The sequence below is a fragment of the Euleptes europaea genome, chromosome 17 (assembly GCF_029931775.1).
Source record: "Euleptes europaea isolate rEulEur1 chromosome 17, rEulEur1.hap1, whole genome shotgun sequence".
Lineage (NCBI taxonomy): Eukaryota > Metazoa > Chordata > Lepidosauria > Squamata > Sphaerodactylidae > Euleptes > Euleptes europaea.
The window spans coordinates 27,343,438-27,368,946 of NC_079328.1; the positions used below are offsets into that span (position 1 = coordinate 27,343,438).

Consider the following 25,509-nt stretch of genomic DNA (forward strand, 5'->3'; position numbering starts at 1 on the left):
TCAGTTTCAAGAGTTGTTGTTGTTTTAACTTTGCAAAGTTCTTTCCTTGAATTTGTTCTGCTGTGATTCTCCGGTTTGACAGTCCTGTTGAGCTTGCACTGACACAGTGGCGCTGGGTTCTTCTGGGATTCTGCACACTGCAGTTGGTTCTGTTGGCCTTGCAAAAACCCCCCCCCCACACACACACACACCTTGAGTTGCCGCTGCAGAGATTCTCTGGTTTGATTTTGGCTCTGTTCGGCTTGGGACATTGGCTTGTGGTTCTACTGGGATTAGTGGGTTCTGCAATGGTTCTGTCGGGCTTGTTGTGTTGGTTCTTCCATGGGAGGCATTTGGCCAGTGGTGTGCTGCTTGCAGGCATGGCTTTTGCCTTTAAATCAGCTTGGAGGTTTGTTTGTTTTTCCCTTCTTTAGGAAATAATGGGAGGATGGCAGGAGCAACCTGTTCAGGGGCCCATAGAATTGGACTCCTTGGGCCAATCTACTTGAAATTAGGGGGCTATTTATAGGACAGGAACCAGCAGTTCTGCTGCAATTTTGGGGCCTGTATCTTTAAAAACAACCCCCCAGCCACTTAAGAGAGTTTCCCCATTGGGAATAATGGACCTAAAAAGTCAGAACCCCCCCCCCCTCCAAACCAAATCTGAATATCATAGCAGTATTTTGTATTCAGGAATACTGATATTTTTTAGGTCCAATATAACTGAATCAAAAAAATACAGCAGCTGGCACGTTCACACAGCAAAGTGTTACTGTTACTCCCTACGCAGCACATTAAGAAAAAGATGGAAATCAGTGAGCAATCAGGGAATTGCATTTTTTTTTGCAAATAAAAAAAGATTTTACTTATGGTAGGGCATGACAAACTACTAGCACAGAAGGAATCACTACTTGCGTTATTTTTCTTCCAAGTTACCCACAGGTACACTACTGGATACTGTACTGCAGTAGATTTTGATCTACGTTCAGACTCAACTGCCCGTTCACAGACTATTCTTGAACACGTCACTGTGTCCACGATGATCATCTGAGGGGGACTGGCATGGTGGAACAAGTGGCCTTGTAGGAGAAGTCCAGCTGCTGCGAGTGATCATCACTTTGAGGAACCTCCTGGTAAGTTTCCAGTAAACTTCTGGTCTAGCCACAACACTACTGGAAAAAAAACACTGGCTTGTCTTGGAGGGAATTAACAGCTTTCTCAGAACATTAAAAGTATAACATCATACGTGGCTGGTTAGGCAGGAAATGAGCCAAGGAGTGACACAGCTTTATTTACAAGCAGACCAGGAACTGGTATGCTATACCGACCAAGAAAATGAGCTATAAATAAGCAAGCTCCCAATTCAAATTGGGGAGGGAGGGGGTTTAATGCAAATGGGAGCTTCAGCAAGCCACTCTCTCTCAGCTCCCCGCCCCCATCAACCATATGGGGACAATGATAATAGTGACCTACCTGAGCAGGTTGTTATAAGGTTTACAAGATGATAACCTCCATGAAACACTTTGAACACTCTAAAGCGCTGTACAGATGATAAGAATCCACACTGGCTGCAATGTTTAGTCCATCAGCTAAATTAAATCATTTTTTTTAAAAAACCTAAAAGATTCTGGAGAAAGGCAGCTGATTTTAATTCCAAATGCTGATAAAAGCCTTCTTAGAAGAAGTACTCCTTCCTGTGCAAGAAAGAAGGGGGGATGCCTAAGACGATGCCTGCTGAGATTCACTAGCACAGATTTCTTTAATTGAGCCACAGCCCTTTTAACTAAAGTGAATGGTTCCACTGCCTTTGCTGTTTCAGAAGACAGCTTGCGGGTACAGGAATCTATGAGATGTAGCTATGTTCAGAGCTGTTTCCAGGTGTGAAGCTTATGTTCCCTTAAGAGTTCGTGCTCTTGATTACTATACGCCACCAATTATGCTAGTTTTACATTCACAGTTTAGCCTAAATCTGAATAGGAGATGGCCAGGACTAGCACTAAGCAATACTCATTTTGGTGGTGGAAAAATGTCCTTAAGTCACAGCTGACTTATGGCGACCCCTGGTGGGGTGTTCAAGGTAAGAGACATTCAGAGGTGGTTTGTCATTGTGTGCCTCTGCATAGCAACCCTGGAATTTGCTTGGTGGTCTCCCATCCAAGTACTAACCAGGGGCGACCCTGCTTAGCTTCCAAGATCTGTTGGGACTGGGCTAGCCTGGGGTATCCAGGGCAGGGATACATCACTAAATCCATGTTCGCACAGAACTAGGGATAGAGTCGAAGAACAATGGAGCCATAAGAAACCAAAACACCACCGAATCCCACCAGCTCCTCCCTCTCTGATTAACTGCAAAGAAGAAGTCAGTTCTGACTCATGTGGAAATAAATGCTGTAAATGTAAGTCTCTGGACATACATTTTATTTTGCTACAACAAACTAACATGGCTGCCCCTCTGGAGTCAACTTCTAGCATGCCATCTACAGAAACGAAGAACAAACGAGGAGCACCAGTAGAGACGTGAAGGCCCAGGGGAAAAACGGAAAAATTCAGGGGAAATTTTTTGCACAGCCTTCTTCAATTTTTCCAATGGAAAAAGTGGAAATTCAGGGGAGTACTGCCAAAAAAGGGCTCTCATTGTTTTAACTGTTGCAAACCTTCTGTTGTCCTTTTGGCATGACTTGTGGCTGACCCTTTCTTCTCTCCCTCAAACCACCATGACACTGATACCCACAGACCAGGTAAAAAGTAGCTTATTGCCCTACCTTGCAGGAGGGAGAAAAAAGATTAGAAAGAGGTAGGGCGGAAACTGCACCAAAGCCTCAAAGGAAAACTGAAAGTTTCATTGAGAATTTAGGATGACTCAGCCTTCAGTCCTTCCAAGGTCACAGACATCAGAAAGAAGTACAAGACAGCATCTGAGGCTAGTTAAAATTATACTGAGATTGGTTTTTGTTTCGTTGCGGCCTTCTTTGCTTTACTGTTTTAGTACCTTGTTATGTAAACTATTGTTTAATTTTTTTATAAACTGCTTTGGGTGGGGTGGGGAACAAAAGCAGGATAAAAGTATTTTAAATGAATAAACAGTAGGAGAGGTAAGTCATTATTATTTTAAAGCATATCATGGACTGTTAAGAATTGTTAAAGGGGAACACACAGAATGGGGAATGCCTTCAGTTTAGAACTTAGAAAAGGAAAAAAAAAACAAGCAGTGTTTGCAGAGAATCCTCTCTGTGCTGTCAGTATGGAAAAGACCCTTCGCAAGATACTGAGTATATAGGATTTCAGTTCTATCTGCATATGGAAAGAGCAGAACATTCAGGAAGGAGCAAGTAAACTGCTAAGCTTATTCTAGCCCACCAGGAAATGGAAGGCTCTTATTCTCTGCAGAAGTTCCAACAGGATGAAACATGAGACGCATTGGCGAGATCCTTGGGGGTGGGGTGGGGAGGAACAGGCTGCATTCCGAACCAAGAATGGCAAATGAAATATTCATTGAGTGCATTAGTGCAGGAAAGTCTACATTTTGGACAGGCAACGAGCCGGCGGCCCTGGCTGGCACTCCAAAGGCCTCTGAGAGCTGGCTGCGTTTGCTGACTGGGGAGGGGAGAATGGCGCTCATGAAGAGCAGCAACTTTCTTTTATGCCCCCACCTTGTACCATCAACTAGAGTTCCACGAACATCAATCATGTGTGTGCGTTGGGGCAGGGTCATATCAGCATCTCACCACCTCCTTCCAAATGGCTGCTAATGCCTAATGCAGCAAACCAAGGAAACAGACCATCTGGCATCTCCAAAGATGTCCACTGTTTTTCTTCTCTTTCCATCCTAACATTTCAAATGGGGGTCAAAGATAGCCTTTCTGTAGCTGCTATAGTTCCTGCTTAGGTAGGATTGGCAGTGGAAGAGAGAAAAGGTCATCTGGATACCAAAGAGTTTGCAGTGTCTTTTGTTTTTATTTGGGTGTGTGTGTAAATTTAAAGATGCAAGGGAAATACATGCTATCTTGTCTATTTTTACAGGTATCATTCCAACAAAAATGTCCCTGTAAAACTTTGAATTTGTTCAAATAGAACTTTTAAAATATACTTGATTTATGTTTTTCCCCTAATCATATATTTCAGTTCAAGAACTTGTTACTACCGTAACATAAAAAAATTAACACTGGGGTATTTTTAAAAGCCAAAATAAACATTCTGAAACAGATGCCACTGTACTTAGGACATCAGAAACTTTTCCCGATACAAATTTTGCTAGAAACCCCATGACCCTGGCTAACGGATGCTCTGCACTGACATGGAAAATGGATTGCAATTACAACTCAGCAGTTTCTCTTTTTAAAGTGTTGGTAAGTCTCTGGAGTCATCAAATTAAGATCGTTGGCCATTTACTACGGATGCAGCTGCACCATTAGATGCCACAACTTGATCAACAAGCATTTCTGTTAACAGGGACCTTGTAACTGAGGGACCAACAAGCGTGGAAGTTAAATCAAATTGGACCATTGGATACTTACAGTGAAGGGTTCCTTCTGCTCTGAGGTAAGGAGGGCATCTTGCCCACCCCACCCCACCAAAAATGATGAAGAAAGAAAAAGGAGAAAGGGAAACAGGAACCAGTCTGCAGGAGAATGTAAAGATCTCGGGACATCTTGTGTACTCAGATACCAAGGGAAGAAGACTACTACTTTAACCTTTCCTGATCCAGTTCACCTTTTTAACCATTGACTAACACCACTGTAGTCAGTGTTCTCTCACCTGTCATTTGTTTGTTATAGATATATATACTTCTTCCTGTCCATCCTAGCTCGGGAAGTACTCAAACTCAGCTAGCAGAGTCCCACGTAAGAGACAGGAAGTGACAAAATAAATCCTGCCTCCCTGAGCAGCTGGTGGGAATCACCCATCATTCAAGATGCCCTCCCCTCAGAGTGAGAATCAGTTGTCTTTGTGAAAGCACAAGCTTGGGCCAAAATGGATCCATCCGTCTCAGAGCACTAGAAGTAAAATGTAATTTGTCATTTGGATGAATCAAATCCATTAAAAAGTACTTACTTGAATCACCAATACTGGAAAACTACAAAGCTGGCCAACCAACACTGTCAGAAAACCTCTGCAAAATACCACTGGGAGATTGGACTATATTTTTAAGTTGTACCATTGTGTATCCATGGGGCAGAGTGGTAAGCTGCTGTACTGAAGTCAAAGCAGAAGTCAGTTTCAGGTAGCCGGCTCAGGGATGACTCAGCCTTCCATCCTTCCAAGGTCGGTAAAATGAGTGCCCAGCTTGCTGGGGGTGAAGTGTAGATGACTGGGGAAGGCAATGGCAAATTACCCCGTAAACATAGTCTGCCTAGTAAACATCATGATGTGATGTCATGCCATGGGTGAGTAATGACCTGGTGCTTGCACAGGGGACTACCTTTACTGTTACCTTAATTTCATTAAGCATCTTCTCTGAACTCTCTCTAGAACCTAAAATGACCACACTGAGGCTATTATACTTTGGTCACATTATGAGAAGACATGACTCACTGGAAAAGATAATAATGCTAGGAAAACGTGAAGGCAGCGGAAAAGAGATGGAGTGACTCAATCAGGGAAGCCATGGCCCTCAATTTGCAAGACCTGAGCAAGGCTATTAATGATATCATTCTGAGGATGGCTCTGCTTCCTGTAACATCCATTTTGTGGTTGTGTCCACCACCTGTGTCAGATTTCCAAAGGTATCCGCTGGCTCTGGAGTAAGAAAGAGAGGGGCTGGATGGGTGATCAAAGTGTTTTATGATTGGATAGTAGCTGTACCCTAGGGGGTGGAGTTCTTGTTTGTTCACAGAGAAGGATTGAAGAAGAGAGCGGATTGGGTAAAGAAGTGTGCAGTTTGAGGGAATTCTGTGTGGAAGTCATTAACCTAAGGGGCAAGTGAGGAAAACTGGCTAATGACTTCCACACAGGCTTAAGTGGCAAGTGAGAAAATAAGCCTTAGGGGCTAGGTCTATTTAAGAAACTTCAGAGAAAAAAGGGCAACTGTACCTATCTGAAACCATTACTCTTATGACCTTTACTGAAACAGTTATGCTGTTTTACCTCTATGTTTAAGATAATACAACTGTTTTAACTACAGAAAAGGATCTCCTCTTACCTCAAAGCCACCCTAATGTGCTGACTGTTCTGTGATTCTACCAAATATAAATAAGCCATCCTGTTCTTTGGGTCCAACTAAGAATTCTAAGGCAAGAGCCTTTGGTAGCAGCAAAAATAACTAAGAAACACTAAGGAAGGCAAGAAAGCAGCAGAACACACTTCACCGCAGACACTACAGAGAGGTGCCTTACAGGTGTTACATATAAGGGGTCTCAGAAGAAAGCAAAACATTACAGATAACAGTGATGTTTTTTAAAGTATGCTACCCTTCTGCCTCACAGGCACTTACAAGACGACTGAAAAAGTTAATATAAACAAGCTAATAAATTACAAATCACTGCAGCAGTGAAACTGAGATGACTTACAAATTAGAGCACACAATAAAATACTCAGGAAATTACAACATACACTAGGAAGTTGGGGGGGGGTAATCAACAATCTAAATAGCATAGTGTGGCATCTAAAGAATGACAAAGATGACACCAGGCAAATATCCCTCAGAACAGAGTCCCACACACAGGGGGCAGCTCCATAAAGGGCACCCCCCTTAAGAAATCTGCCTAAATTCCATTATGACAAGGGAATGTGGGATACCTCGAAATAACATACATGAGCCTGTTTTACAACAGGCCTAAGACTGTATGGGAACCAGGCCATAAAAAACTCTTGTTACAAGCAGGAAGGAAAGTTCCCCCCTTTACAGCCATCAACCGACAGACTATTTGCCATACGGCCAGGAAGAAGCAAGATTGATTAAGTTTGATATCCTGGCCAAGGAGGCCCTAAGTACCAGAAACGCACATCTTGAGACAACTGGTTCGATGTCCAGTTGGCAGGGAACGTGGGGACTCAGCCCCCGTTTCAGGATACGTCAAACAGAACCCCTTCCAGATGGAAAGGGTTAACAGATCCCACTTGGCGCAAGATGCATATGCAAGAACCTGGGGACTAACAGGAAAGACAAGTCCGTAATGATCACCCTCTGTTTCTATAAGTTGCAGCCTTCTTGTGCCCATTTCTCAGGGCAAAATGCCAAAATAAAACCAGTGACCAGAAAATCTAGTTATTGCTTGTTTTTGGTTCTTTTCTTAGTCTCTGTAACACCTGCAGCCTTGTTCTGCTATGTGTTCCCATTGCCTTTGTGTTCTTGGCGATAGGAGTGTTTTCTAGTTAAACAAGGGTCTTTTTTGCCTTTTAAAGATCTCAGACTGTGACTAAACTGCTCACCCACAGGCCCAGCTGTTCATCCATGCAATGATCAAACACCTGACCAAACCACCGGGCTAGCAGGCAGGGAAGGAATGGGATAATTACTCCATATTTAGAGGCAACACCCCACTTTCGGTGAGCTGAGCCACTGAGGCTTGGGGGGGGGGGCTAGTCTGATCAGTAGCAACAATTTACATGAGGTAAAGGGGCAAGGGGGAGTTAGGGTTCCCCTAAAAGTGGGTTCAAGTGCCCTCTCACACACAATGATCCCCCAGTCTCTTGGAAGCTTATAGCCTGGGGTGGGGAAGATCAGGATAGGGGAAGCCTAGAAGAGAGCACTCAAATTCTCCACTGATGGGCAGATTCATATAGGACCAAGCAGTCCTTTCCATCTAGACATTAGGAAGAATTTTCTAACAGTTAGAGCGGTTCCTCAGTGGAACAGGCTTCCTCGGGAGGTGGTAAGCTCTCCTTCCCTGGAGGTTTTTAAGCAGAGGCTAGATGGCCATCTGTCAGCAATGCTGATTCTATGACAGGCAGATCATGAGAGGGAGGGCATCTTGGCCATCTTCTGGACATGGAGTAGGGGTCACTGGTGGGGAGGTAGTTGTGAATTTCCTGCATTGTGCAGGGGGTTGGACTAAATGGCCCTGGTGGTCCCTTAGAATTCTATGATTCTATGAGATAGATCCCAGACTGTTCAGGGCTTTTAAAAATAAAAACCAGGTCTTCGAATTTTCTCTGGAAACAAGCTGGGAGCTAGTAGAGTTCCCCGAGTACTGCAGCTACACGACGTCTACAGCAGATAACACATTAACGAACTGGTCAGTGTATAGTGGATCAACTCAAGTTTATGAACAATTTTCGAAAGCAGGCACATATGCAACACGTTACAGTAATCCAGCAAAATTACAGTAATCCAGCAAAGGGACAGCTACAGTGCGGGTAACTGTAGCAAGATCACCCTTCTCCAGGAAAGGCTACAGCTGCCACACTATACCAAAGTTTATAAAGGGCTACCATTTGTGGGTTCACAAGCAACATGGAATCTTACAGCAAACTGCGGACCTGATCTTTAAGGATACTGTGTAAGACAAGTTGAACACCACCTCCATGGTTGGCATTCCGCCCAACAGCACTTCTGTCCTGTCTTATTCAAGTTTATCAGCCCCCATTCACCCTATTACTGACTCTACACACTATGCTTAACGATCATCGCCTCACCTGTATTAGATGAAAAAGATAAAGAGAGTTTGGTGTTATTGCCATACCAATGATTCATCACTCCATATCTCCAGGCAACTTTTCCTAGGAGTTTCACACAAATATTGAATAGCATGGGGGACAACACACACACGCTATGGTACCCTATAGCATAAATGCCATGATCCAGATCCATAGGCCCCTAATGGGCATCCTTGGAAGCCATCCTATCAGGTAGGAGCAGAACCAGTGGAGTACAGTGCCTGAAACTCCCAACCGAGGTGATCCAAAAGGATGCCATTGCTAAAAGTACTAAAAACTGACAAAGGTTCAGAACGATCAGAGGGGCTGCATTTCCCCCTCTACCTCCCAGTACGTTGTTTACCAGGGAGAACAAGGCAGTTCCGATCCATAACAGGACTGAAAGGCAAGGTAAAGTAGGGCTAGACCATTGGCATTACTCAAAAATGACTGGAGGTGGGCCACCACCACCTGCTTGAGCAACTTGCCCCAAAAGGAGATACCAGCAACCAGACAACAGAAATGGGGTTCAGGGAGAGAAAGTTATCAGAAAACATATCACAGTGGCCAGCTTCTGGAATCTACATGGTCACCTTCACTATCAGGAAAGCACTGAGCAGACACAATGGCAGCAAGAGAAGAAACGTTTCTTCTTTTGAGAGCCAGCATGGTGCAGTGGTTAAGAGCGGTGGTTTGGAGTGGTGGACTCTGATCTGGAGAACCAGGTTTGATTCCCCACTCCTACACATGAGCGGCGGATGCTAATCTGGTGAACCGGGTTGGTTTCCCCACTCCTTCACATATAGCCTGCTAGGTGACTTAGGCCAGTCACAGCTCTCTCAGCCCCACCTCCCTCACAGGGTGTCTGTTGTGGGGAGGGGAAGGGAAGATGATTGTAAGCCGGTTTGATTTTTCTTTAAGTGGTAGAGAAAGTTGGCATATAAAAACCAATTCTTCTTCTTCTACTATCACCACCTCTGAGAAGACCTGCTAACTTGTTCTAGCCTATCACCAGCCACATCTGTCCCACATTTTACTTCATGTGTTTTCTCTAGTAATTGTTGACTCAAATGCTTTATTGCCCCCCCCCCAGATCCCCAGCATAATAGAGAGCCAATCTATATCTAGCCAGTGGGAGAAGACATCAAGTAGGTATCATGTCTACCACTTGGGTCAACCTGTTATCTACAGCATCTTAAGGGTATAATGGTCACTGATATGGCAACTAGAGTTCTACTATCTGGGAGACGAACCAGAGAGGGGGTGAGCTCTCTTACCTGGCATGTTGTAATCCCCCATGGCCCTATCTACCCCTGTACAAATTACAATTTATTGTTGAAAATACACTCACTCACAGGGAAGGAAAAACAAATGCATGCTGACCCCTCAATATTCAAATACAATTTTTAAAAAGATGCTTTCATGAACAGCTGAAGAGTGGAATGGCTTCCTTGTGGATTTAACACAGAGAAATAACGAAAAATATACAGCTCGATATAATGGAGTTTACATAATGCCATTAAGCCTATCTTCCTACAGGCAATTCTGAAGCCAAACAGTCTAAAGCAGAAGAGACTGCTTGCTGATTTGCTGTATCACTAAAACAGCCCCAGTAAACATCTCTGTCCCCATTATTACAAATGCATTTCACATTTATGGGATGTGTCACCCTTAATTCCAGGCAGATTAAGTGGGAACTACACTGAATAGAGAATGCGCAAAATGTAACAAGGCTTACGATATGGAATCAAGCAAAACATTACAAAAGAAAAAGGCTCTAGGCAGTACAGATTTTAGGCAGGCACTCAGGAGGTTTTAAACGTCAAGTGCAAAGGCAACACGCTTGTTTGCAAGCCCGCATGCCAATTTTGTTATGTTCATTTGAACAACAGAATTGGTTTCTTGTTGACTGTATGCAGTTGGTGGCGAGGCCAGATTCAACCATGTGAAACAACCCTTAGGCGCATCGCCATAAAGAGAGCAGCCTCATCATACAACCAGTATTCAGCTTATTGAGTTCTACATCCATCAGACCCTATCAAGTCTTTGTATCCATTTTGCAAGACAGCACAGAAAAGGTTCAAATATGCCATTTTCTCTAATGACCTCAGGGCCTAGAAGAGAGAAATAACAAACGTGCTCTCTTAGTTACTGTAAACTCACTGCAGGAAAAACAAAATCTATTACTACAGAGAGGATAACATGAAGCTCCCTACTGCAGTACTATTTTTTTACTCCCCTGCCCCCATTTAGCTGCACATTCATGCATCAATACAACAGAATCTGAATTAGAGCAGAAACATGAAGCTGCATTACACCGAGTCAAACCACTGGTTTACCAAGATCAGCACTGTCTACTTCGACTAGCAGTGATTCTCCAGGGTGTCAGGCAGAGATCTTCCATACGGCCTGCTACCGGATCCTTTTAACTGGAGATGCCCAGGACTGGACCAGGGACCTTCTGCACACAAAGCAGACACTCTTCCATTGACTCCAGCCCCACCCAAACAGATGGAATAGGAAGAGAGAGTTTTTCCAAGAACGTTTGCAAATTCCCCTACTTCCCCAAGATTAGAAGAGTATTTGGCAGTCTGATAACTTCCCCCAGATTTGTCTACCAAGTCATTTCTTTTTAAGGTTCTTTCTCTGCAAGTCTAAAAGATCTGAAATGCCACCGGAAAATGCACACAATCACAAGGGTTAACAGTGTGTAAAGATTTCAGGGAATCATAAATACAAAAAAAAAAATCATTTGGGTATCACCGGCCCTATATTTTGAAATAGATATTTCTTGCCATGCCCAGTTCCACAGTGCAATATACCACAAAAAGAAAGGAAGACAGTCTCTTGTACTGGGTCAATTTCCACTGGTGTACACAAGCCACTGAGTTCAGCAGAACTCTTGTGAAAGACACTTCATCAATGCACTCGATAACTCAAAAGCGTCTTTTTTCCCTTTCTTTTCTTCTTTCTTCACCAGGCTTGTAAACGGCTTGACATTTCTAACCACTATAACCAACAAAGGACTCATTTTCAAATATTGACAGGCATCCCTAGATGACAGATTCCCAGCCATTTTTTATTTTGGCCGACCAGACACTTAGGTTCTTCTTAGGGCCCAGCATTTATCCCTTTTGCCTACAGGATGGCAAGCTACACCAAATCCTGCAGTGCACTCTGTCTGCTCAACCAGCATAAGTTCTCTTTGCCAACTGTTTGCTTTCAAGGGAGATTTTGCACGCTGCCTCCCTTTCCAAGTGATCTCCCCCCTCTTCCCCGTTCTTATTAGGTGGGGTGTGAATCAGGAGGAAAGAACCACAGACATACTTTTGCCCTGCCTAACCGGTGATAAGCATTCTACTTAGAAGCTCGACCTTGCTGATTTGCTTTGGAGGTGGAGAGGGCTCTCAGACACATGAACACATAAAGCTGCCTTATACTGAATCAGGCCCTTGGTCCATCAAAGTCAGCATTGTCTACTCAGACCGGCAGCAGCTCTCCGGGGTCTCAGGTAGAGGTCTTTCACATCACCTACTTGCCTAGTTTCTTTGAGATGCCAGGGACTGAACCTGGGACCTTCTGCATGCCAAGCAGATGCTCTACCACTGAGCCATGGCCTATCCCCTAAAAGTCCAGATGACAAAGTCCAGGTGGCAAATTCTCCATCTTCCAAATCTACCCACAAGCTCACTGGGCCTGCCAAACCCTTCTAACCCAGACACCGGCACACACACTGACAGGCAAGTAGCCTTCCACGCCTCCAGGTGAGGGCCAGAGATCTCCCAAGTAAAGGAAAGTGTTCATCTGTCGTATCATTCAAGCAAGCAGCCTCAGGAAACATCCAGTTCCTTACTGTTAGAAATGCATTGTGTGCCCACAAGACACGTCATCCTCAGCGCCTAGCTGATCCAAGTGGGAATTACTCTGAAAGCAAGTAAAACCTGAGAACAACAGACAAGGGAAAAAATGCTTACAGGAAACAGGAGGGCTGGTTTCAGCATTAAGTCTTCTCTGTTTTACATTTCTTCCTTCACTACCGAAAGCAACAGCAGTTAGCAGAACCTTGTAAATTCTGGTCCCCATTCTGGGAACAGGGGTGGGGGAAGTCTCTCTCCAACATCACCTTCTAACACAATCATACAACAACTGAACTGGGGAGAGGTCAGAGTAGAGCACCTGGCCTTTTCAGAAACTGCCTTTTTCTCTACAGGCACGTTCACTTCAAAATTTGAGAAGTACCTTTTGAGTAATTGCTTGTCCATTGGAGAAGAAGACAGCTGCAGTTTCTTAACAGCCTGATTCCATTACAAGAGCCACTGGTCAGTATTCATGTACTGCATCTGATTTAAGGGGGGGATCTTCATCTGTAGATCAGAAGATAATCCACAAGCAGACTGTGAAGATCCAAATGGATCGCTCAATAAAAATTACAAATAAAAAATGCAAAGCAAACCCTTGGGGAAAAAAAAACCTAACTATGAGTATTCATGAAATATCTTGGGATTTCAATGGAAATCTCATCGCCCTGAAAAGACCAACTCACTGTACAGAGGTGTCATAGACAAAACTCAAGGTTGAGAACTGTTTCTGACTTATGGGGGCCCTATGAATTAATGACCTCCAAAATATCCTATCATTAACAGCCTCGCTCAGGTCTTGCAAATTGAAGGCCTGGCTTTCTTTATTGAGCCAACCCATACCATGTCGGGTCTTCCTTTTCCCCCTGCTGCCTTCAACTTTTCCTAGCATTATTGTATTTTCCAGTGAATCTTGTCTTCTCAAATGTGAGAGACTATAAAATTATGAGCTTTGTTGAGAAAGCAAATCCCCCCTTCGTAATATAAGAATGGGGGTTATTATCCAATGAATGACTGATAGCATGCTCAGGACTGATAAAAGGAAGTCCTTCTTTACCTGACACTTATTAGACTGTTAAATTTATATGTAGTAATGGCTACCAGTTTAGCAGTTTTAAAAGGATTACCGTATATACCCGTGTATAAGCCGACCCGCGTATAAGCCGAGGTGCCTAATCTCCCCCCAAAAATGGGGAAAAATTAGGCACCCGCGTATAAGCCGAGGGTCGGCTTATAACCCCTCCCCCCCCCGCAGGCTTACCTGGGCTCCCGGCGCAGGAGCAAGCGGCGCGGTCCTGGCGGCGGCATGAACGGGCAAGGGCCGGGGCAGCCTCCCTGGAGCTGCAGAAGGCCGCCCCAGGCCGCCCCCGGCCGGCAGAAGCGGCGGCGCGGCCGGGCGAGGGCCGGGGCCGCCGCCCCAGGCTGCCCTCGGCCGGCAGAAGCGGCGGCGCGGCCGGGCGAGGGCCGGGGCCGCCGCCCCAGGCCGCCCCAGGCCGCCCTCGGCCGGCAGAAGCGGCGGCGCGGCCGGGCGAGGGCCGGGGCCGCCGCCCCAGGCCGCCCCAGGCCGCCCGCGGCCGGCAGAAGCGGCGGCGCGGCCGGGCTAGGGCCGGGGCCGCCGCCCCAGGCCGCCCCAGGCCGCCCGCGGCCGGCAGAAGCGGCGGCGCGGCCGGGCGAGGGCCGGGGCCGCCGCCCCAGGCCGCCCGCGGCCGGCAGAAGCGGCGGCGCGGCGAGGCGAGGGCCGGGGCCGCCGCCGCAGGCCGCCCCAGGCCGCCCGCGGCCGGCAGAAGCAGCGGCGCGGCCGGGCGAGGGCCGGGGCCACCGCCCCAGGCCGCCCTCGGCCGGCAGAAGCGGCGGTGCGGCCGGGCGAGGGCGGCTCTTGGCACCAGGAAGCGGCGTGGGCCCGGCGGCGGCGGCAGTAAGTTCCCCCTCCCTCCTTCTCCCTCTTCCCTCCTCCCTTTCCCCTCTCTTCCCTCCTCCCTCCTCCCCCCTCCCCTCCCCTACCGTATTGACCCGCGTATAAGCCGAGTTCGGCTTTTTCAGCCCTTTTTGGGGGCTGAAAAACTCGGCTTATACGCGAGTATATACGGTAAGCAAATTCATCCAGTACGGGATCTCTTTACGGTTACTAGTCATTACACCCAAACACAACTTCCATGTTCAAAGGCAGTACACTTCTGATGACTAAATATTAGTACAAACGTGGGAAGGCCCATGACTTCACGCCACACGTGCAAGCAAACCACAGGCATCAGGCTATACGCTGCTGGAAACAGAAAGCTGTATTACACAGGCAATGTTTTATATTCTCAGAACTGACGACTGCGTTCCCAAGACATACAACACAACAAAACAAACCCATCCCACTCAAGTGACAGGAACCTACTACAAGGTTCCTGGCCAATTACCCTAATGGGAGCCACTTCTGGAATTACCCGCTTTTTATATCAGTCATCTAAATTTTATTACTGCTAAATAATTCACATAATTAACCGAGGTGCAATTTGGCACGCCTTGCTCTCGTCAGCATTAAAAAGTATAGTTTAAAGTTTTTTTGTTTTGTTTTTAACCAAAGATTCAGGCCAGAAACTACTGGTTAACAAAATACGACAAAACGATTCTGGACTCCCTATTATCACTGAGCCACTCAAGGCACAGGTTTTTACGGACCTGCCTTCCCAGCTAGAGCACTGTTTGTTTGTATTTGTTTACTGTTGCATTTGATCGACAGGAAAGCAGTTTTTAGGGATGCTCTGACTGCAAATCCTGCCCCCCTCCCCACCTCATTTGAAAGGCTAAAATTCCAACAAATCTGTCTGCAACACCCACCACAATGCAACATGAGAAGACAGGAGACACATCAGATGCGGGAATGGAATAGGACAGATTGTACTTTGTACCACAACCACACTCAAAATTAATTCCGGGGGAAGTCTATGCTGAAAACAAGTTACGCGCGCCAGCTCAAAGTACCCCCACCCCCAAGAAGCAGATCTGCATGAACCCATTCTCAATATGATTTTCTATAATTTTGCAACATTTGGGTTTTCCAAAGAAGTACAGATGGGTAGGAAGCAGTTTAGAACAAAAAATTAGTGGTAAAACCGTTCGACATGGTTGATCACGACCTATTGACCCACCGCCTTGCCGATGCTGGGATACGGGAGACAGCCCTTTAATGGCTGAACTCATTCCTTCAGAATCAGGGACAGGGGGTGGCAATAGGGGAGGGGGTCTCAACCCATTGGTGTATGGAGTCCCCCAGAGGCCGATCCTCTCCCCAATGCTCTTTAACATCTATATGTGCCCTCTCGCCAAGCTGGTTCGGCATTTCGGGCTTGGGTGTCATCAATATGCTGATGACACCCAGCTATATCTGTTGATGGGTGACCGGCCAGGCACCATCCCAGATACGTTGGCCATGTGCCTAGGAGCTGTGGTGAAGTGGTTGAAGCAGAGCTGGCTGAAACTAAATCCAATTAAGACGGAGGTCCTGTGGTTGGGTCGGGGAGGCCCAGAGTATGGGCTCCAGTTGCCAACTCTTGATGGGGTTCAATTGGTGCCACCATCCTCTGTCAGGAGACTGGGCGTGGTCCTGGATGCCTCCCTTACAATGGAGGCCCAGGTCACAGATACTGCTAGGAGGGCATTTTTTCACCTTCACTAAATTAGGCAGCTGGTCCCCTACCTGTCCCAGCCTGATCCAGCCACAGTGAACCATGCAACGGTCATCACCAGGGTAGACTACTGTAACTCACTCTACATAGGGCTACCCTTGAGACTGCTCCAGAAGCTACAACTGGTAAGGAACGCAGTGATAAGGGTCCTTATGGGGACCCCGCGGAGAGTGCACATTCAACCTGTGCTCCGCCACTGCTCTGGCTCCAAATTGAGTACCGAATCAGGTTCAAGGTTTTGGTACTGACCTATAAGACCCTAAACAACCTATAAAACCCTAAACGATTTCGGGCCATCGTATCTACAGGACCTCGTATCTCACACACACCCCTTTTGAACCCAGAATTTGACGCATCAAATAATTGGTATTATCAAAGGTGGAGGACACTCTTCTATATTTGAATTTGTGGCAGGTGACTTCTCCATTATCAGATTTTATTAAACCGGGGCAACGTATGTTTTCCCTCCCCATATTTTATCCCTCACAACATGTTATGTCATGTTGAGGTATGTTAAGTTTAAAAGATAGCAATCCAAGACCACCCAGTGAGGTCCCTGAGGGGATCTGAGCCCCAATCTCCTCAGTCCTAGGCCAGCACACCAACTGCTATGCCACATTTTGCCACTACCTACTACAAACAGAACACATGTATAAACCCTTTAGAAAGAAATCTGGACAATCCTCACATGAGTTCAGTGAACAAAACCCTCCCAGTGGCAAAAATTCAAGAAATGGATCCCAGTGCACAAAGAGTTGCGAGCCGTAGAGAAGCTACTGCTGCTCATCTCTTGACTGTATGAACAAGGCCTGTCTTGCCTATAGCCCCTTACCTGTATATCTGTGTCTTTCACAGGCTCCAGAGGCTCGAAGGTTGTGACAGCACTGAGACTCTCTAGCCGCTGAGAGATGTGGGATATGTCAAGCCCTCTGGATCCGAGAAGAACCGATCTATGAGACAGATGAGAAGGAAGAAGGTTATGGGTGCTTTCACACAAGAGGCAGAGAGTCCCAGTTTTGGATCAGTGACGATGATTAACATACACAGTATTTCCCCATTTACACATCCTAAAATTGCACATATTTAATTACATAATTTGATCATTACTAGCCTTTGAATCTACAGATATTAAAATTAATCTAGTTTGTCTTTTAAGCATGGAAAAACTAAGTGGTCCACCAAGTGTCCAGACTGGTAGCCATGGAGAGGTGAAGAAGAAGAAAAAGAAGAGTTGGTTTTTATATGCCAATTTTCTCTACCTTTTAAGGAGAATCAAACGGGCTTACAATCCTCTTCCTTTCCCCACAACAGACACCTTGTGAGGTAGGTGGGGCTGAGAGAGTTCGGAGAGAACTGTGACTAGCCCAAGATCATCCAGCTGGCTTCATGTGTAGGAGGGAGGACACCAACCTGGTTCACTAGATTAGAGTCCGCCGCTCATGTGGAGGAGTGGGGAATCAAATCCAGTTCTCCAGATTAGCATCCACTGCTCTTAACCACTACAACATGCTGACTCTTCAACCAACCGATGAGGCAACTGATTTTTCAAACGGCTACTTTGTTTTGCCTACAGGCGATCAAAATTTTACATTGGTTTGGTATCTCTAACTACACGACAGAAAACTTTGAACGGCCTGAGCACTTACGCCTTGACATCTGCAGTCTCCTGGGAGGTGCGGGTGAGAGTCCGAGAGCGCAGACGCTCCCCTGCCTGCTGGATCTCCTGGAGGTTACGTTCCACGTGAGGGAGCTCGGCAATGCCCTCAGTCTCTGCTGCAAGCTGCTCTGCTTGCTGCAGAAGCTCGCCGAAGCCTTCAGATTCCATTTCCAGGGCAGGTCACGGTAGGGCAAACCTGAGGCAAGGCAAGCAGAAGGTACAAAAAGACGGAAGTTGTAATAAGAGCTGCCAAAGGCAAAAAACAAGGTTGGCTGCATCAGTTAGGCCTCTGCTTAACACTCATATACAAATCAAGATTTGAGTCCAGTAGCACCTTAAAGATCAACAACATTTTCCAGGATATAAGCTTTCGAGAATCAAAGTTCCTGTCATCAGATACTGTGAGGCAGGCAAACAGAGCGGCTTGTGGACTGACAAGCAGTTGGCTTTATATCTCCATGGGTACCACAGTTTCAGTCTGTGATTTGTTCACAGTTTCGGGTGGGTAACCGTGTTGGTCTACAGTAGAAGAGCAAGATTTGAGTCCAGTAGCACTTTAACTACCAACAAGAACTTCAGGACAGAAGCTTTCGAGAGACAAAGCTCCATTTGTCAGATACAGCAAATGACAGAGAGTTTGGGCCCTCGAAAGCTTATACCCTGGAAATCAAAAGCTTATACCCTGGCAATCTCGCCGGTCTCTAAGGTGCTAGACCAACACGGCCAGCCACCTAAAACTATGTTCCCACACTGAAATTCCTCCTAAGAACACCAATACAGATGGCAATCAATTAATATCTTTAAAAGCAGGAGCTTATAAGCCTTTATTTTCACAGCGCCAGCCTCGCTTTGCCATCTTGCTTAACTCTCACTGAAGAATCGGTCTGAGGCAGTTTACTTCTCTTGTTAATCATAGAATCATAGAGTTAGAAGGGACCACCAGCGTCATCTAGTCCAACCCCCTGCACAATGCAGGAAATTCACAACTGCTTCCCCACACACTCCCAATGACCCCTACGCCATGCCTAGAAGATGGCCAAAAAAAAAACCCTCCTCCCGGATCCCTGGCCAATCTGGCCCGGAGAATTGCTGTTATCTGGCCCGTGAGCTGAGCAGAGGCAGACATCACCCCTGCTCCCTACCCATTCCCAGCTCCCAATTCTAGGCTCTGGGGGCCTTCCAATCCACGCCGCTTGCCAGCTGGGACCTCCACGTGGAGGTCCTAGCCTGCAGGGAGCATGGATCAGAAGGAGGGGGTCCAGCCCAGCGCGTAGAGCACCCTTCACAGCCTCCCCTGATGTCAGGGGCGGTTGGGGAGAGTGATGTATACACTGGGCTTTCCAGCCAAAGAAGCCATACACCCTAGCTCCTGACCTGAGCTGGCAAGCCCACTACGGACTCGCCAGCACAGGCAGTCAACCCCACTATTGCCCCGATATGGGCTGTTGAGCCTGCAGCGGGCTCCCCAGCAGAGGAAGCCACTCCCCTGCTCCAGATCTGGGCTGGCGAGCCTGCTGTGGGCTGGTATACGTGGCCTGGCCCGGCCCGACCAAATGACATTTATGTCATATCGAGCCCCGTAACAAATAAGTCTAGACCACTGGTCTAGAGCAAGCCCACTCCTTACAATTTTTAAAAGCTCCTGAGGATGGGCGGCCATGCCCTCGGTGAAAAGAATCCTCTAGGTGACTGGGGGGTGGGGCGATTGTTATAGTGTGCATGCTGAACTCCTCCCTCCCATCCTGGGGATCCTCTGATTACATATACATGCTGTCTCTCAGGGCTCATCCCACCCATCAGGAAGGCAGGAATATTGTTAGGTAAAAACCCCGCCCAATACCTAAGCCGGAATTCACCCAGACACCAAGCTGCAAACTATCAGGCTGGCTCCAGACAATGGACCTCACATAAATATCCTGCCTCCACACACACATATATAACCATCATAAGCCAGCATGCTACGTTAGCATAAATGGCAATCAGATTTCAATAAGCCAATAAACAGTGCAGGGAGTGGATGCAGAAGCCTGTGTGTGTGAGAGAGAGTGACAGAGAGAGACCATGAAGAAAAGACAATTTCATGCCCTGCAATGCAGTACAGGATGCCGCCTCAACATCTACTTATGAGCTGCTTCCCCCCCCCTTGGCAGAGAATGACTGCGCATAGCTTGCCAGAACAGCCTCTGCTGGCAGACAGTGACCGGAGCGGTCGCCCTCCCACCCAGCTGAAGCTGCTACTGCCGGTTCCCAGAAGGAGCAGCAGTGTGTCTGGCGCTGGCTGCCAGAACAGCACAGGCTCCGCTTCGATCCGGTTCACTTCTCTTTCTCATTAACTACCTTGTAGGGAAGACGGTGGCGTAAGCACCAGAAAAATTCTCAGACAGCAAGGAAGCCAAGAAGCATGTCAAAAGGAAAAGCACACGCCACGGGGCTGCTCCCGACAAATGCATATCCCTGCTTGTATTTTTTTTTTTTAATGCATTGTAGGGAAGTGGCAGTAAATCAGCCAAAAACACACAAATCTTTGCTAATGCTAGAATGATCTGATCAGCACACTTTGGAGGAAGTCTTGAGAGCATTAGCAGAGCAGGGCCACTTACTCACTACTGACAAAAAGGACAAGAACAGAAAAATTTAACACACACAAGGTGATCTTCAAGTATCTCATAAATCTTAGTGTATGTGTGTATGTTTTTTCACTTTTTAGCAGTAGACTTGATGCCGAAAAGATGATAGGCTCGCCTCACAAATCCTCAAATAAAAGAATTTTAAACCAAAGCCTTAGATTTTTAGGAGACATTCCCCCTGCCCTCCAATTAAAGTTTTCTTAAAATGTGAAAAAGAAGGTGAGAGGGGAGGAAACAATATAGCAAACTGAAGCTGGAGTCTGTCATGGCTTCACACACCAGGTCTCCTTCAGAGTTCCTGAAGGCATCTTCTCCTTTCATTTCTGAATTCAGAATTTTATGCTGTGCACAGAATACATAAGATTATGAGAAGCACTTTAAAAAAATGCCAAATAAAAATATGTTTAAAAATACATAGAAGTTATTGTCATTGCTGACTGTGTACTCATTTTCAAACAGGATTCACTTCTCCTAATTTTAACTGACTTCTGCAATTTTGAATTTTCAAGCCACTTTGGGAATGTCAGAAATAAAAAGTAGGCCAACAGAGGTGCCATGAATAAATTAGATGCAGCATAATCATATAAACTTTTTGTATGGAAGAACAACATTCAAGACCAGTAGCACTTTAAAGGCTAACAAAAATTTCCAGGTTGTAAGGCTCATTTCATCAAACAATGGAAGGTGGCTGATGAAGTAAGTTGTACTCACAAAAATATCTGATGAAGTGAACTATGTCCCACGAAAGCTTATACCAGGGTCCTCAAACTACGGCCCGTGGGCCGGATCCTGCCCTCGAGGGCTTTTGTCCGGCCCGGGGACCGAGAAAGCCAGGGTGGCTCCTGCTCGCCCCTTCCGGGCTGGGCGTGCTCCGTGCTGCCGGTCCGTGCCCCGCCGATCTCGCTCCTCGCAACCCGCTCCAGTGTCCGGCCGGCCTTGCAACCCAGGGCCCCCGACGGCTCTGGCCGCCGGCCGGAAAGAGACACAGACCGCCAGGCAGGGGCGAGCCAGTGCTGCCTACGAAAGAGGGGGCGGTGGAAGCGGCTCTGAGGCAGCGCCCCACGCTCCCCAATGGCAGGGCCCTGCCCGACGGAGCATATGCGCTGCCCTGGGACCGCAGGGGAGGAAAGTCCCAGCGTTTGGGCAAGAGGAGGAGGGGGGACAGGCTTTGCGCATGATCCTGTGCACCTGCTCTGGAAAGCCAGGCCGGGCACCGCGCCTCCCCGGGCCCTCTGACAGACAGCCACGGGAGCCAGCTGGGCAGGGCTCGGCCAGTCTCCGGAGAAGGAAGGGAACCGCGAGGGAACGATCCTCCGGTACGTTCTCCTGCGCAGAGTCCCCCCGCGCTTGCACAAGAGGCGCTCCCGATGGATGGGGCACAAAGGCGCGACCTCCGCTCCTTTCCTTCTGCAAACTCGGGACCTTCCTACTCCCCCCATCCCCCCTCGGGCGGACGCAACTCCGGAGGAGACCCCGCCACCGTTTTCCTTGCCGGGCGAGGGGAGAGCGCCGCCGCCTGCGATCCAAGCGGCTGAGTCAACTCTTCGCCACCCCTCCCTTGGAAAGTCTGAACTCCCTCCGCACAGAACTGGGGAGGGGGGCGCCCGCACAGAACTGGATGGACCGAGGGTCTGATTCAGTAGAAGGCAGCTTCGTGTGGACCTCAGGACTGGTCTAAGCAGTTAGTGTCCTCTCTAGATCAAAAGATCTCTCTAGATCAAAAGATCTAGAGATGTATTTAATGCAGGGTTTCAAAAACTTTCAAAGTGCTTAGCACTTGGGGGTATTTTAAGTGCGCAAGTCTTGCTACAGGGCTTTTTAAAAATATGGAGGCATTCTGGATTTTACAGTCCCACTTGAATAGATATAAACGCCAGGATATTATCAGAGACGGCACAATGCAACATCCTTGCTGAAGCTAGCTAGGTGCGGGATTAGTCACTGCTTGGAAGAAACACTTTCCTAGAATTTAAGTACCGTATTTTTCACTCCATAGGACGCACCTGACCATAAGACGCACCTAGTTTTTAGAGGAGGAAATCAAGAAAAAATCTTGTTTTCCTCCTCTAAAAACTTGTCTTATGGAGTGAGTGCCGGCTGGGCGTGTGCACGTTCCCCGCCCCGACGGCCAGCTGGGAGGCAGGCAAGGCCGCACAGAGCCACGCGTGCGTGTCGGGACGGCGCGAGCCAGCGTTTCCCGCCCGGACGGCCAGCTGGGAGGCGGGTGGCGCTGCACAGAGCCAGCTGGGCGCGTGCACGTCGGGACGGCGCGAGACAGCGCACGCGCCCAGCCGGCTCTGTGCGCCCCGCCCGCCTCCCAGCTGGCCGTCCGGACGGGGAATGCCGGCTTGCGCCATCCCGACGCACACACTCCCAGCCGACATTCACTCCATAAGACGCACAGACATTTCCCCTCACTTTTGAGGAGGAAAAAAGTGTGTTTTATGGAGCGAAAAATACGGTATGTTGCCCTGGGTTCCGTGGTAGAAGAACAGCGGGACAGAAATGAAAGCTAGGTTGGAAGGTTAGGGCAACAGCTCATTTTGAATGGGGTACAGAGAGAGAATTGTTTGTTTTGCTGTCAAGCCACATCTGATTTATGTTGACCCCTCGTGGGGTTTTCAAGGCAAGAGACGTTCAGAGGTGGTTTGCCATTGCCTTCCTCCACATTATGACCCTGGAGTTCCTAGGAGGTCGCTTATCCAAATACTTGCCAGGGTTGACCCTGCTTAGCTTCTGAGCTCTGATGAGATCAGGTTATCCTGGGCAGAGAGAGAATAGCCAGCCCTTTCCCCTGTTCAACTATCATTCAGACCCAAACTGACAAAGAAATGGGGATTTTCTTCCCAGATGACCGGTTCAAACATTTTATAGGCCATCAGCACACAGAGACTGTGAAGTCTACGTGGAGGAAATGTTCTGCCTGCGAGAGACCGCAGTCTGAGTCTTAATGTGGCTGCTCAGTATGGGAAGCGCTAGCACAGTCATGAGCAGAATGAAGCCACGTCTGGTTGGATAAGCAGCAACAGAAAGAATAGATGCAGACAGACAAAATTAAACTAACTTCTCTAAATCCCAGTCGAACACTGGACCGAAAGCCAAGTGAAGCAAGACTCTTCTCTAACACCACAAATGGTGATCTGTCAGCTGCTGATGCCAGGTCAAGCCTCTTTTTTTGCCATCAAGTCACAGCAGACTCATGGCAACCCCGCAGAATTTTCAAGGTAAGAGACGTTGGGAGGTGGTTTGCCATTGCCTGCCTCCGAGTCACAGCCCTGGTATTCCTTGGAGGTCTCCCATCCAGATGCTAGCTAGGGTCAAGGCTGAGAGTGTACGACTGGCCCAGGGTCACCCACCAGGTTTCCATGGCAGAGTAGGGATTCGAACCTGGGTTTCCCAGATCCTAGTCCGACCCTTTAACCACTACACCACGCTGGCCCTCTATTAAACCACTATACGTGCTCAAAAAAAAAAGTTATCCATTTGAATATATAGTATTGGGGGGAGTGTCCCCTACTTAGCATTCATCAGTCTAGTCGATGGAATTTAAGCCAAAAAGGTTGTGAAAAACTGTTCAGACTCTGGCAAAATGTTATCTTATAGGATCAGCAATGAATGTAGAAGTGCCATTATAGAGTGATAGTGTAATCCCTCTCTCTTTGACCTGGAAAAATTGACAGCCTTTTGTCAGTTTCACTGCTTCCTGCCAGAAACTTGGGGAGGAGGGGAGTGGCAAGGAAAGGAAAAAAGGCAAACATGCACATACACACCGAAAAAAACAGGCCAATTGTCCTGTGCACTGCTGGAGGATTAGCAGTGGTAGAAACCAAAGCTAGATATACAGGCACACAAAAATGCTAAGTGCAGGAGAGCCACTCCTGGAGGAATCTCTGTTGCTGAAGCCGCAATGGGAATTGAAACTAGACTCACCCAAGTCAAGAGACTGTGGCTAGCATCTTCAGCCTTTGTTAGCTTCCTTTCCTGAGCCTCTGCTCCGCTAGCGCCATCTCTCTCCAAGTATGCAGCAGGATCCCATAAAAAGCATTCCTAACCTCTCCCAACTGAGGCAAAGTATTTTCTTTGGACATAGGGCCCACAGTAGACCTCCTGGCTACAAGCCAAAAGTGTGGACAGTCAGTTGTCGCAGGGCACAAGGGAGCTTTGCCTTGAAAATCTTGTTGGTCTCCAAGTTGCTACTGGACTCAAATCTCACCTTTTTCAAGGCCTCTCTTTCCTGCAGCCATTTCTTCAGAGACTTGAAAACATGGAAAGCTGAATCATATGTAGCAGGGGCTGGGGGCACAGCTAGGCAGAAGCATGAAGGCCCATGGGCCTGATTATTACATCACAGGGTCCAGCCTGTATTCCACCACTGGCAAAAAGCCTAACGGGGCTCCGTCCCTTCCCTTCTTCTCCAGCCGCCTTACAATCACTGCAAATCAAAATCTGCTGCCTCCGGTTGTCTATCTTTAGCTATCCTGAAAGGGGGTCAAGCGGGATTTTTCCTCCTTCCTCTAATTTAAATGTAGCTTGCTATGACCAAATTGAGGAGCCGCTGTTCAAACATGTGCTGTCCATGGTAGCTGGTCAAGAAGAAAGGCATGTCTTTCCTCTGCATCCAGTGCTAGCTGAAGGCAACACTACTGCAGCATTAATTTTAATGCAATGCTCTCTGAACACATGGTGAAAAGCAGTACACAGAAGAAGAGTTGGTTTTCATATGCAGAGTTTCTCTACCTTTCAAGGAGAATCAAACCGTCTTATAATTGCCTTCCCTTCCTCTCCCCACAACAGACACCTTGTGAGGGAGGTGAGGCTGAGAGAGCCCAAGGTCACCCAGCTGTCTTCACGTGTAGGGGTGGGGAAACCAACCCAGTTCACTAGATTAGAGTCCTCCGCTCATGTGGAGGAGTGGGGAATCAAACCCAGTTCTCCAGAGTCCACCGCTATTAACCACTACATCACGCTGGACCATACCATCCTTACTCCAAAGAAAGACAACCCTGAATGAAAAACAACTCAAATAAAGTTATACACAAAAAGAAAAAAAAAATACTGGCTTTAACTGTCCCCGCTATGCAAATTTGAGACAACTCCCTTGCTTTTTTGATGGCACACCTGACAAAACCTAGTCTTGCAAC

The 25,509-nt window shown here is 47.3% G+C and overlaps 1 protein-coding gene across 1 annotated transcript in view; it reads right to left on the reverse strand.

The window, feature by feature from the left end:
* NUP93 (nucleoporin 93) overlaps positions 1–17,919 on the reverse strand; it is an 86,638-nt gene extending 68,719 nt beyond the window's left edge. The window contains exons 1-2 of the mRNA XM_056862981.1: positions 17,731–17,919; positions 16,917–17,034 (exon numbers count right to left, since the gene is read on the reverse strand). Of these exons, the coding sequence (XP_056718959.1) occupies positions 16,917–17,034; positions 17,731–17,909 (297 nt within the window). The 5' untranslated portion in view covers positions 17,910–17,919. The remainder of the gene's footprint in view (positions 1–16,916; positions 17,035–17,730) is intronic.
* Positions 17,920–25,509: the final 7,590 nt, after the last annotated feature.